At 29.2% G+C, this 14,434-nt stretch overlaps 2 protein-coding genes across 2 annotated transcripts in view; one reads left to right on the top strand and one right to left on the bottom strand.

The window, feature by feature from the left end:
- snu (ABC-type transporter snustorr) overlaps positions 1-14,434 on the bottom strand; it is a 69,931-nt gene that overhangs the window by 46,353 nt on the left and 9,144 nt on the right. The window lies entirely within an intron of this gene.
- On the top strand, positions 6,384-12,665 carry LOC148232152 (uncharacterized). The gene is made up of 2 exons (XM_088192033.1): positions 6,384-7,018; positions 10,742-12,665. Exons 1-2 carry the CDS (start codon positions 6,632-6,634, stop codon positions 11,075-11,077), a joined length of 723 nt encoding a protein of 240 aa, XP_088048159.1. The 5' UTR covers positions 6,384-6,631; the 3' UTR covers positions 11,078-12,665.

Genomic DNA, 14,434 nt, shown 5'->3' with positions numbered 1-14,434 from the left:
TTGTAGCGTTTTATCGTGAGTAAGCTATTACATTTTTTGTTGAACTTTATGCCATAACTTTAAATATACATACATAGCTATAAAATACAATTATAAACAACTATTTTTTAAAAGTATATGGTTTAAACCTCTAAGATATTAAATGAAAAAATCAAGTAGCGTTTAAAAATTTAGTTTCGTACACTAGAAAGCTCCTCAGGTCTTTTTTAATCACTGCAATCATAATATTATTTATCAATTCTCTTACTTAATAGGAACTACACATCTTTTACTTAATAAATATTGTCTTAGAAAGCTTTTTGTTGTGAATTGTATGTTATTAATTTATAGTAACCTATATTAACATAATTTTATGATATTTGAAGTAATAGTAAATTATTATGTTATATACAAAAGTAAATCAGCCTACATTTCAATCATCTTCTATTATGGTACACATACTGTAAATGTACCATATATTAAACATATTGTACTGTACACATGAACATACGATTATGCAATGAAAACTCATGCGTGATATAATCAACACTAAAAGCTCGCGTTATATAACAATATTGACGAAGAAAAATAAACTGACCTAAAATATGTACTCGTTAAAATTATTTTAATAATGACTAATGGGAAATGAAACGCTAAATATGTACATAAAATGATTTTAAACACTGTTCTTAAAAATAAAATACATAGACATAGAATAACTTGTTTTTTAAAACCTGAATGATAAAAAAAAATATTACAACGTCTAATAAAATGTGTACAACATTGAACAGATTTTTTTAAAGTTATAATTCAATAACAAAACTTATGGATTGATTTGCTGAATCTTTGTGATTAAAACTAAATCTCCAAACTATGGTTTATACTTTATTTTAGAGTAACGTTGCCATTTGAAAGTCAATCGATGATCTTATGTTATATTGCATGCGTCAATTATAATACTATAGATTGCTATTTGATTAACGATGTTTTAGTGTATAGGCTTTTTTTATTTATTTTTATTTTTTATTACAAATTTGACCATTATGACTCCACGCGTTTTCCCAATGCGTCATGATAACCATTTTACAAACAATAATAAATATTTAAAATAATTAATTAAAAAACAGTTTTGGCGATGAGCATGATACCGCATACATTTTTACAGCTCCTCATAACTATCGCCGAAAACATCATTGTGTTTGGCAAGATCGTCCGCTGCGTGCAAAAGTAAAGAACCGCCCCTATCAACTTTAAAACGTGCTTAATTGAGCAGATACTACACTGAGAATGCAATAAATTATATTCCAACGCTCCTAGCAAAAAGGCAATAGGATACAGATATGAATACTCCCTCTTGTAGAGGTATATCAGAAATTTTCTTTGAATTATATCCAGCAACAGGAAGTACTTTGCTTCACTTCTGGACATATAGCCATATTCGAGGACGCGACGAGCTAGCGTATCGTACAGACCGTGAATCGCCAATAAATTATTGAAGTGACACGCGCTCCGTATAACGAAGATGAGCATACTCGACGCCTTGTTGCAAACTTTGGCAATGTGCGCAGAAAACCTCTATCCATACTCGAACGTTACTCCCAAGTCATTAACGGAAATATTTATGCTTAAAATACTTCCGCCTATACTGTAAGAAAATTTCGCCGGGAAAGAGGATCTAGAAAATGTGGTGTAACACTCTGGAAAATGTGACGTAACCACCTCTAAAGCGACTCCAGAACTTTCTGTAAAGAGAGTGAATCCAAATTTGGGCGAATAATCTGAAACACTTTCAGGTAAATGGGCATATAATAAATATTCCGAGTTTTAATTGCTGCATAATAAAGAATAAAAAAGCAGCGAACTCAGATTGGATCCTTGTGGTTCTCGCAATTTAAATTTTAGTATCGAGGAATTTTGTCCCTTCACCTTCGAAAGATGCAAAAGGTTAGTGGCCGTAGAACGACCCGGACGAAATCCGTGTTTTGGTCTACTAGTGTTTGCTGACAGTGATTGTTAATATATCTGTGAAGAATTGTATCAAACAAGTTTATATAGGTGAATGGTATGAAGTTTTTTTATACACGATTTATCACCATTTCTACGTACATCTTCAGGAAACGACAAAGTTTTAAGCGATAAATTGAAAAATTAATTGAAGGGAAGTTTATTCATAAAAACACTGCGAAAAAGAATAAATACACTGCCATTTCAGTTAGAGTTTGCGTGACGTATAATAGAATAGTTTTTTAGGCATCAGTTGCATCAACATTGTGTTTGAAATGACCATAGCAATTTATAATTCATCGATTTGTTCATTGATTCGTTCTTCTGTGCGAAAGTAAGAACTACTGTTTAAATTCATTGTTTGTATTAATATTTATAACAATAAGGTTATGTACTAATAAATGAAGTACAATAGACTGCCATCCATCGTCACTGATAAACTCAGTAAAATAATAATAAATTTATGATCAATATCACGTATGCTTTATGTAATAGTTGGATATCAAAAGAGAGAGCACCCGCGAGACTTTGACGCTATAATCAAGAATCTCGTTTACATGTTCAAAAAATGCCAAACTTACGTCCATTATGATTATATTTAAAAAAATATAGGGATGTTCTAGAGGTAAAATAAAGGGGTATTAAAAGGCAATCACAAAATGAAAGGTATTAAAAATCTTTACTTTCTAAAAATCATTTTTAAAATACAATAAAATGGTATGAATATAATAACGCTATAAAACATTTTTCCACAAAGATAAGATAACTCGATTTATATTACGTTTTTTCGATACTTTGTTTTGACAAAAAAAATATAGTTGTATCATATTTTTATCATTGATTATAATAGTTTAAATATTTAAAGTCTATTTTTATACATACAACAAGTTCTACTTCTAGAAATAGTAAGAGTAAATCTTATCACAAATATTCAATACCTGATTTGTATGTTAACTTATGCTAATTTCCAATATGTTATTAGTTTTTCATTACGTGCTATTTTTTGTTTGTTTTTTGTACATGTGTAGGTTATTGATAACAACAAATAATATCATATTTAATTTTAGCGAAATAGTGTATTTATATTATTTATTATAGCATGGCTATTTAAAAATTCTAATTAAATACTTAATAAGGACATATTCTATAATATTTTTAAATTGGTCAATTAGTATTAAAAATACTGTTACTATTACTTAATATCTTGATAATTCGGTTAATGAAGCGGCTTCTTTGACATTTAAGCCGCCCCTCAGTGCAAGATATGAGACGGATGATATTCTAAATGATGTAATACAACAGCTGAGGAAGTGATGTTTGTATGTTGTAAGAGGCTGTGTTATGAAACTACAGAGAAAGGTGGACCGGCTTCAGAGAAATGGCCGACATAGTATGAGACCTACATTCGACCGGAAAATGAATCTGGTATTTGCACACCGCGGGGAAGACCCATAAGTGACCACAAGATTGAAGCTAAGATTGAATGAATTCTTATCAAAAAATAGCTACCACGATATATCGCCTTAATCGGTTTTGCAAACGAAGACTGGATGCGCACTTTGGCCGGCCGTAATCTGCGCTCAAGGTTCATTTCTTATAGGAAATTGCAATATATGACTTTGACCACCCATTGGCCGTCAACCTAAGCGGCCTCTGCATTATTTATATTCCGATTAAATATCAATCGACGTGTAGTGCTTAAGCTTTATTAACATGTATTTAAAGGCAATCACAGAAATTATTATCATTATAAGCTAAAGAAGAGTCTAAAATCATATTGATTAATGACATCTCCAGATATATTATATACAGGATAATAAGAACAATGAACTTTTTATTTGATTGATAATAATTACTATATTTTTTATAAAACATTAACAACGACAAGATTCATCGATATATCTATTTTATTTATTTCATAAAAATAAATACTCCGACATTTGTGCGCCGGGTAAAAGCGCACCGACATAAGCGCACCGTCATAATCGCGCGTAATATGTCATTTGCGTAAATTGAAAAATAAAAATAAAAACAATTTGTATAAAAATGAATATAAAATAGGGTAGTTAAAGCTACTTCTTTTATAGTCTGCATCATAAATATGTAAGGGTTCTTCAGCAGCTGCAAACAAACTACCAGCAGCAGCAGCTGCTGGTAGTTTCATGTGCATATCCATGTGATAGTTGTAAAAATTTGCAGAAGTAACAGTAGCAACAGACAGTTTGTTGGACACACAAAGCAAACGCAAATTTTTCTATCACTGTATTCACCAATTGTAAATTGTCTGCTAGAAATATCCTGACGTATCGATCAAATCAGAGAAATTTGGTAGACGTAATAAACGGGTCTGTTGCTACTGTTACTTCTGCAATTGTTACAATTATTATATGAATATGTATATGAAATTGCCAGCAGCTGCTACAGAAGAACCTTTATAGATTATGAAACACGTAATTAGTAAATATATTTGTTATTTTTAGTAACTATAAAAAGCTATATTTTAATGATGGCAAGTTATGTAGTAATATTATGAATACTTTACAAATATTATTAATTGTTAATTACTATTAAATACTTATTTATTTTAATACATTGTTGTTACATACAAATAAACATTTTAATTTCTTAAAAATTAATTTATACATTATTTGATATGATTTAAATTTAATACCCCACTCACTTCTATTGATACATTATCTGAGTATATCGACAAATGTGGATTAAAGTATAACAATAAAATAAAAGATTTTTGGAAAATTCGTATTCACATTAGAAAATGCTAAAAAAATTCTAAAAAGTAGCCAAATCATATAATAAATAAGGTAGTATTAAAATATTAGTCTGATTAGAAAATATTTCATGAGATTTTAAAACAAATTAATAACAAATACATAGTTGGAATTCCGTTCGACACTTCTCATTATCATTATCCCTTTAATCGACAGTAGATATACCCTATTTTATACTTATTTTTATACAAATTCTGTTTTTTTCTATATATTTTTTTAACACCGCGCGTATATGACGCTACGCGATTATGACGTTGCGCTTGTGTCGGGCACTTTTGCCCGACACGCAAAGGACAGACATCATTCCGGTAAACGCGCGGAACAAAATATCGCCGACAAAAGAGCGCAAGAAAATTTTTCACCGCACCAAAACAATGCAACGCATATATAAAAATATATAAGCACGAAAACAATAGTGATTTGATAAGTAAAAGTACTATTGTTATCTTTCATTAAATTAAATATTGATGTTATTGAGCTCTGAAGTATTCAATTGCACTACATTTGTAATCGTATGATCTTAAAAGTGTATTTTAAATGAAAAAATAAATGTTCTTTATTCACACTTTCGTGAAACGTAAAAAAACCGCAGCACGAAAAGGGTGGGTGTGTGCCAGATGCATGTATACATATATATTTGTTGATATTTGTATATATTTAAAAAATATTTTATGCTTTTGTCCATCATGACGCATAAGATTAACTTGTCAGGTCACGTTCATCTTAATTTTAATAAATAAATAAATAAGTCGGTGTGCATAACAGCGCTGTGTAACATACGGGTTGCGAACTAAGAGCATATTTTATGTCTTTGTGAATTTTATTAAATTAATTATGAATTAGTATTACAGCTTACAATCAATAATTTTCACTATGGACGTTTGATTGTCCATAGTGATATACTTAAATCGAGCTAGATCGCGATCTAGCTCGATTTAAGAGCTTAACTATTCATCACGATTTTTATTCGTGAGGTTAGAAAATTTTAGGAAAACCTTGAAGATCGTGATGATTGAATGGAAATGTGTGATGATCAAATGGAATTATCATTATGCAATAATCACTAATTCCGATTGCCCAGACACGATTTACTTGAAAAACACTAGAGTCCATTTGAAATTTGAGCCCTTGTCTTTCAGGTATTAGTCACATATACATATATACCACTTGTATATTTTTTGTGGTTGTAAATTCAAGCGATGTAATGACTTTTGCCATATAAATTGTTAAATTTAACAACTTATATAAAATTACAGAAGATTGATTCTTAAATATAATTTATATTACAAATAGAAAATTATTTCTGAATAAAGAAAATATTAAAATTTCCCCACCTGCCTTCCTCCCCTCCATATGACGCCTCTTTAAATCCAGTATGATTATTTTACTTTGAAAGGATTAAATAAATATATATATATTTTAAATACATATCTATTCAGACAGATTATTGTATTTTGTATGAGTATACTATCATTATGTATAATGTATATTTAATTTTAAATTAGCATAATGTTAGTCAAATTTAAATATGTTAAATTGTATGAAAAATATATTTTTTGTGTAGCAGTGTCATCTATTTATTTAATAATATAAGAGCCAACCGATTTAGCTAAGTTTTAAACCATTTTTCTGTGTTTCGCCTCTTCGCCGCATTTCAAGATGGCCGACCGTCTTCCGTCGCGATAACACGTTTGGCATTTGCCTCGTATTGGCTTTATTGCACAATGTTATTGATTGATTGTGTCAATAATTTGTAAATTCGAATCTAAATTCGCGGGCCGTCGTCGGGCCTCGGTGGATGGGGGCCTAGCGCTCCCTTGGATATTGTGCAATAATCCGACAGTGTCAGCCGGGCCGCCATGGAGCGGGCACTCAGCGTCAGGGACTTCCTGATGGAATTCATCAACCTCTACCGGAGTCTGCCGGCCCTGTGGTTGGTCAAGAGCAAGGACTACAGCAACAGGAACAAGAAGGCCGAGGCTTACAACATCCTGATCGACAAGTTCAAAGAGGTCGACCCGAACGCCAACAGAGACACGGTGAAGAAAAAGATAAACAGCATCAGGTCCAACTACAGAAAGGAGCTAAGGAAAATCAGGATGCTGCAAAGGTCGGACGTCAATGACGCGTTGCAGGTGTACGAGCCAGCTCTGTGGTACTTCGACGAGCTGGCCTTCTTGGGACAACATGAGATGACTTCGGACGGAATCATAACTGTGCCGGACGAAGAGTCCAAGTGCGATACGGTGAGCAGTTTGTTTGTGTTTGCCGCCATTTTGAAAAGTGCCTCGCGCACGCTCATACATTTTGGATTGCGCTCGTTATATTGCCCATACTGCGCGACTCGTGCACGTTTGTGCAATATTATTTCAAATTTAACTTATATAATATTATTTTAAATACAAAATAATATACTATATGTATAGCATGATATTAACAATATATTATTTTTCACATGAAAAGGGAGGGGTGATAGGAGAGCGGGGTTATAAAAATGTAAAACAATTACCATGTCGTCAATCTAGGTATATAACAAATGGTTTATAAATTATTTAATTATCAATTTGAAGAGTATGTATGTAAATCAAATGTTTCGATTCTTGCTTAAACGAGATTATTATGTTTCTAGATAAATATTTGCAGTTTACCTTCAAATTTAAATAATATTTTTTCAGTTATTATTAGAAATAAGCACCATTAAAAACGACCTTCATTTATATTGTAAAATTTCGTACTATATATTTTTGATATTTTAATTTTACTTTTGCCAGCAGTTCACTCGATTACATTACTCTGAATCTCGCTATCGGTTATACAAATTCCTAAGTACTAAGAGCACACCAAAGCTCTCTAACTTCCGAGATTTTTTTTTATTTTACTCAGTACTGCGGTACACATTTGTCAAGCTTTTGTGGTTTTCTTATTTGTGTTTTCTTAAGTGGTCAAATTCTGACTAAGCTAACCACCGCGTCCGTGCATCACGGAGGCTAGTGGTATAAAACCGGGCTAGAGCTTCCCGCTCCGCTTTGTCCAAACATCTCTTGGCCAAAGAAATATTTATAATGGGCATGTCCTAAATAATTTAGAACAACCTTCTTCATCCCTCTTCCCCGTTTTTTTAAACATCACTGCACAGTACACCCACAAATGCCATTGTTTATTTTACTAGCAGTTTCAGCTGCTTCAACCACTGTTTTACTAAATTTACTTGACTCATAAAAAAGTCTTGTTTGCTTATTTTTCAGTCAAATTTGAAGCCAAATTAATAATAAATCTAAATTCGATGTTACTAGTATAGAATTTCAAATGATGTTATCATATTCCTCAGAAAAAATATTAAAAATTAAGAATTAATAGATATTAATCAGTGGTTGCATTTTTTATGATGAACATTACATCACAACTAAAGCTCAATTATACATTATAAGGATAAAGAAACACTACTTTTTCGATTCTAAAATAAATTGCTTCTTTTCGCTGAAAATATTCTTAATTAATTTTGAAAAATATAGATGCTAAAAACAATGCCCTTGTTAGTGTTATTAAAGGAATTTATTATTTTAAATATAAGTAATTGTTTTAAAAAAATAAGAAGAATATAGAAATGCGACCATAGCATTTGCTACAAATATTCTTATTGCCAATTGCAAAGAATCCGAATGAATAGTTTTGACTTGGGTACTTTTAAAAGAGTTAAAACTCCAAATTATGAACAAATGGATAGATAAAACGTAAGTGGGTCGCTTTAAAAGATAAATGACAAACACATATTTTTAACACCTTACTCATATGACCAGTTGAAATAAGTCATTTGCTTTCCTCACTATCTATAGGTCTACATATGTATCAACATAAGTGCTGACTATAATGGCTATCATGACGCATTGGGGAAACCTATCAAGTAACGTTAGTCAGATTTGTAGTAATAAATAAATTATATAAAAATAATAACAATTAATATATTTGCAATAATGTTGATACATGTTAGTTCAAACCATTATATATTATTTATCACGCAGCACAAATTTTTAAATTTTTACTTCAAACTGCCACTATGATAAGAAAAAATATTGATATAACAAAACGAATATTTAAAATATTTTACTAAAACAGATATTTCACTGAAAGAAAATACGTATGTGCAGTGAGAAAATTTTAAAACGCTTGACAATAAAATTATATTTTCTTTAAAGAAAGTATCAAGAGTTAAATATAAATTTCTACAACTTGCAACCCTAAAGGTTTTACGTCTAAATATTAAACGCATCAACGCATACAATTGTAAATTCGTCTTTATGAAGGATTTTGGGTCGAAGTCGCATAAAAAATCACTGTAAAAAATATTCAATATTCGTTGCCACTCAAACGTCAAATGATGTACACAAAAAAATAGTGTGAAATTGGGGTCTAAAGTTTTAACAGTAATGGCAGAATGCAGGGGTACAAAATCGTTTGAATAGGAGTATATATTATATACATACAAGAATAAAATATTGAAAAGCAATAATGATATTACGAATACAACAAAATTATAATTTTATAACTACCACATGTTGGTGTTTTGTCATATGTTCACACGTCCAATTTATATTGAAGCACAAAGTTTAATATTTAGATATGTAGATTTATAAAATCATATTGTCGTTTTCATGATACTCTTAATACTTTAACTGGTGTTTAAAATCATTCACCTTATAAAATTGGTGAAAAATAGAGAAAATCTATTCGTGATAATTTACATAGACGCGCTAATAGATGGCAAAAACGGCGCAGGCGGTAGACTTTTGGCCGCCATATACAAAATTATGTATGTATTATATATGCATTCACCTGGTCCTTGAACGCATCCAAAACGTTCAAATATACATGCGTAATTAAAAGTAATAAAAAATAATTATTAAGTAAAATAATTATTAAGCAATAAAAATATTTTTTTATGAAATAGGACTCCACTTCATTAATGGGCCGCCATAGGCGGGTGCCTGTTCTGCCTGTGCGTAACACCAGCACCGGACAAAACGCGATTATGCGTGGCATGTGTTTGCCATTTAATGTTTAGGCTTGAGGCACTAGCTAGGCTTAATCAGGTCCCTATGATAGCTAAAAAATGTTTTTTTTAATCAATTTCGATATTTATCCGTATTTATATAGTAAATAATGGCTAATTTACTATCTTATAGTGGTTATGAACTGTACAGCAATAATTATTTTTTTGATAGCATATAGTATATCAAATCAGTGATACATGGTTATGAAATACCGTGATGAATTACTAAAATTTACTGAGATTGTGTCACTGAAATTTTATAGATTTCAATAAAAATACTACATATTTATTTTGTATGAGTTCATTAACCAGACTGATTTGCTATATATAGGTTAAAACGATTGCAGTTAAAAAAATATAAAAAATCATAGCTCTGTTTATGATGAGCATAAAAAATCTATAAAAACTTGCACTACAACAAAAATAAAATGAAGATTAGCACATTATATCAGCTGAAAGATCGAAAGTAATGATTATTATGAATTATAATTATTAAATTCCAGCGAATTATCACAGATTATGTTTTAGATTATGCATATATGATATAAAAAATAGCTCAAAGAGAGTATTACATATGTATATATAAACAAAAAATTACACTTTCATTTTATACACAGATCAGCCTGATTCTTACGGACAGTTTTTGATCATCAATTCTACTACAGAATAAAATAGCAGTTTTTGATCATAAAATTCTGCTACAAAATAAAATATATTGATGTGATTTACCATAATACTAGTAATGCAATACTATTCATTTTTTTAAACATATATATATGATATAGACTTTCAATCAAAATAGATTGGTTTTATATATGTATCTTTGCAGTTAATTGTTATTATAAAATCTTACTCTATTTTTATACAATATTGTCTATCTAATATTCAAAAATAATCTAATCGATTGTTAAATTATTTTCAGATTGACATAACTACCAAGGAAGAAGTCTCAAAGCCCGAGTCTACAACGTCGTTCACCAAAGTGCCGATGAAGAGACCGCACGATGAGAACTCTTCAAATGAATTAGTGTTCATATCTTGTGAACAGCAGCACAACAACACTGACGATAGTGAATATGAAATATACGCCAAAGCATGGGCCATGGAGTTAAAGAAGCTCAAGCCCGATCAACAGATCTATGCCAAGAAAGCCATAAACGAAATTCTGTTGGTGGGACAGCTCGAGACATTGCACCGAGATTCCATACAGATCAACACAGTCGAACGTCAATTACCAAACGCACATTTTAAGTCGTAGCCAATTTAATAAAAAAAAGCCATAATATATGATCGTCGTCTAATTCTAAGCCTATCTGGACATTTTAGATTGCAAAATATCTTTTAAAACAAATTATCTTACATACATGGGCTAAGAATTAAACTGACGATTTTTACAATAAGTCATAGTTTAAGAATAAATTGAATTAATACATACATATATAGTGTTTTATAGATATATTCAAGATATAGTATAGTGAAATTATTTTATTTCAATTTTTTACTTTCAATGTTGATAAAAATATATCTACATAATTTTAATGATTAATGAATAAAATCACTTGTTATTATTTATAAATCTATAAAATTTGATGATGTTTATATATTGGAACGCGAAAAATTGATATGAAATGATATTCTTTATGTTCGTATTACAGTGCAATGTTGATTATAAGATAATTTGCTTTATTTTTCTAGTCAAGAATACAATTATTCTAAATACTGGTCTGTTACATTATAGTAAAATTTATGTGGTTTAATAAGTAACTGTGAGATAACAGATGATTTTACATATCTGTACAAACATATTTGCTATTGTTTGAATTTAGGTTTATGAAATATTTGTTACTGTTCATCTTCCATCCATAATACATGAAAAATATCATTCAATTAAATATTTTTAAGATACTGTTAAAAAATTCTGTAATATAAAAATATATTTTTTTCATCATTACTTATTAAACAATACTATTTTTAATATGCTTAGATTTATAAATATCGTTGATTATTTTTTGATTTTATTGTATGTCATTTTGTTATAAACAATGAATGAAAATCTAGAATCAATGTTACAAATATCCATTTTAATGGTTTCTATAGTTTTCAAGCATCAAACAAATTTAACTTTTCTTTTTAAAAAAAAATGCTTATTACTTAAAATTCAGACCTATAAATAACACTAGACCCATTTAGTTATCTCAATCTTAACATATTGCAACATATTTTGACATTATGTTATTTTATTTATTATTTGTGTTTTTTGTCTAACAATATAATTTTTTTATAAAAGACAACAGTAATCCACTTTGAGTGGAACATATTTTACTTTGGGTTAGAATTAATTCGATAAATAATTTATAAAAAACTTCTTTGCACTTATAAATGTATGTTTTTTTTAATTGCGTATAATTATTAAAAATTGACTTACTAATATAGCCACAGTGATAAAAAAATAATTTATTTCAATTATCTTTACAATATGTTTGTTTTTACCAACTCGGTAATTGGCAATTGAAAAAAATTAACCACAAAAAGTTGTGCTGATGATTTTTATCTTTGAAAAACAATCATAGCTAAAGTGGTGTAAAACGGAACAATATTTTGCATACATTAGTAGATCACAATTTGATAATATTATAGTATTTCTTTAAAAATAAATATTATTTTATCACTGTAGCAATATTATCAAAAATTTAAGATAGATTTGGCTTTGACATCTACGGAAATAAATCCTCTAAAAATAATAATATTTTTGTGTAAATAGTGATGTACATACTAAATTTAAGTGTTTACATATTCGTCATTAAAGACGAGCCTTATTTTAAAAAATATAAATTCGTTTAATGTTATCTTTATATTTATTTTATATTTCACCCATGTTACAAAAATATCGGCAATAATATGACGACAGAGAGTGAAAACCTGTTTGTAAATGAAAAGAAATACTTACATATATATTTGGCAAAAATAAGAATTTATATTGCAACAACTGGTTTATAAAATATTTTTAAATGAAAAAATACGTGATTATTATCAGGACTTTGCTTCACTTTCCGATTTTGGTTTCTTGCATGAATAATGCATGAAGTAAGTGCGGAAGAACATTTGAATTCAGAGCAGACGTTTAGAAACTGATAATTGAGTTCTAAATCTAAGAGTGCAAAATATATACATGAAAAATAATTGTTTTTCAAGAAAATTTTGCATTGAGGAAAAATACTCGTTTCGTTTGCACATTGAGACTTAAGACTGCGAGGTCAAAATTCTCAACACACTACGCTCATAGGTCATAGCTAATGACAGAACAAATAATTTTATGATTATGAATAAATTCTTAGATGGCTCTTGTGTAAATTCTATGTTTTCGCACTTATATTTTATGTATGCGGTTGCATTCTTACGTACATATGTAATAATGTTTTTATGTAGACCGCCAGTGGAAAAAGGGATCGATCGATCAGAATTTCTCAACCATTCGTAGTTACATGTAATTAGTCAAGACTGCTCTCTTATGTAACGCATCGATGGTTGGCGAAATTTCCAAACCATTCGAGAAGACAACTTCAGAGTTGTCTTCTTGAGAAGGTTCAATAAAATTAAGTAAATAATGCTGTTATATTTCTGCAGATTTTACAGACAATAGAACAATGTTGAATAAAAGTAAGGTAAAACATAACTATTTAATAGCTTTGGATGTTTATTGTGCCATAAACAATAATCATTGACATTTCGCAATACTGACAAATAAAGTATAATAATTCCTTTAGTATTACATTTTTTTTAAATCAATAAAATATATAATAGTTAAGATTATTTTATATATTTTTACAGTACAATATAAATAATTGTTATTTTTTTATTAATATAGTATTACTTTCGCAAAAATAAAAATACTCGGGAATTGTAAAACAATATTTTTACCTTTAACAAACATTATTCAGTAAAAAATTTTTGCCACAAAGGTAACTATGTTTGTATGTCAAATTACTTGCTAATTACCAGACTAACTGTTCCATTTTTTGTACAAAAACTATAATTACTGCTATATGTTCTTTACACAAAAAGTTTTAAATAAATTTAATATATACTATATATTATTAATATATTATAATCAAAAATAAAAATGCAGATAATAATATAATAAATTTTGCCAATTAATAAAAAAAGGATTATATATGAAACGGGAAAAACTAGTTTTTTCAAATTTATTTGATAATATTAATATTCTAAAATAAGCGAAAGATGATACTCGATATTGTTACTGTGGCCTAAATTGACCACTCACAAGCTACGAGTCATTACGAGAACAAATAGCACATGTATATTTTAACAATGGCAGTCCGTCCAAAGAGATGCGTAATTGCAGTATCTTGAAGTTAAAAGAGTATACAAATTTGGTGCTGTGTTTGGATACTGTCCAAGTATTTCGATAAACAAATCGAATTTATATATTACTTCGCTCAATTAAGAATGTAAATTCATTAATATATACTAGAATGGCTTGTTTTTATTTTAATTATTACACATTACAGTAATCATTACATGTTTAATTATTTTATAATAGTGATAAATTACATTCTCAGCGCTAGATAATATAGTTATTATTTTCCATTGTAAG

Source organism: Plectrocnemia conspersa, unplaced genomic scaffold, assembly GCF_051122295.1.
Source record: "Plectrocnemia conspersa isolate PC_06_02 unplaced genomic scaffold, ASM5112229v1 ptg000009l, whole genome shotgun sequence".
In the NCBI taxonomy this organism is placed as follows: Eukaryota; Metazoa; Arthropoda; class Insecta; order Trichoptera; family Polycentropodidae; genus Plectrocnemia; species Plectrocnemia conspersa.
This window is presented reverse-complemented; position numbering and strand designations above follow the sequence as displayed.

Excerpts from the sequence above, each read along its gene's own strand:
- LOC148232152 (XM_088192033.1), top strand. The coding sequence starts at position 6,632 with ATGGAGCGGGCACTCAGCGTCAGGGACTTCCTGATGGAATTCATCAAC. Across the intron at positions 7,019-10,741 it reads AAGAGTCCAAGTGCGATACG|ATTGACATAACTACCAAGGA; the intron begins GTGAGCAGTTTG and ends AATTATTTTCAG.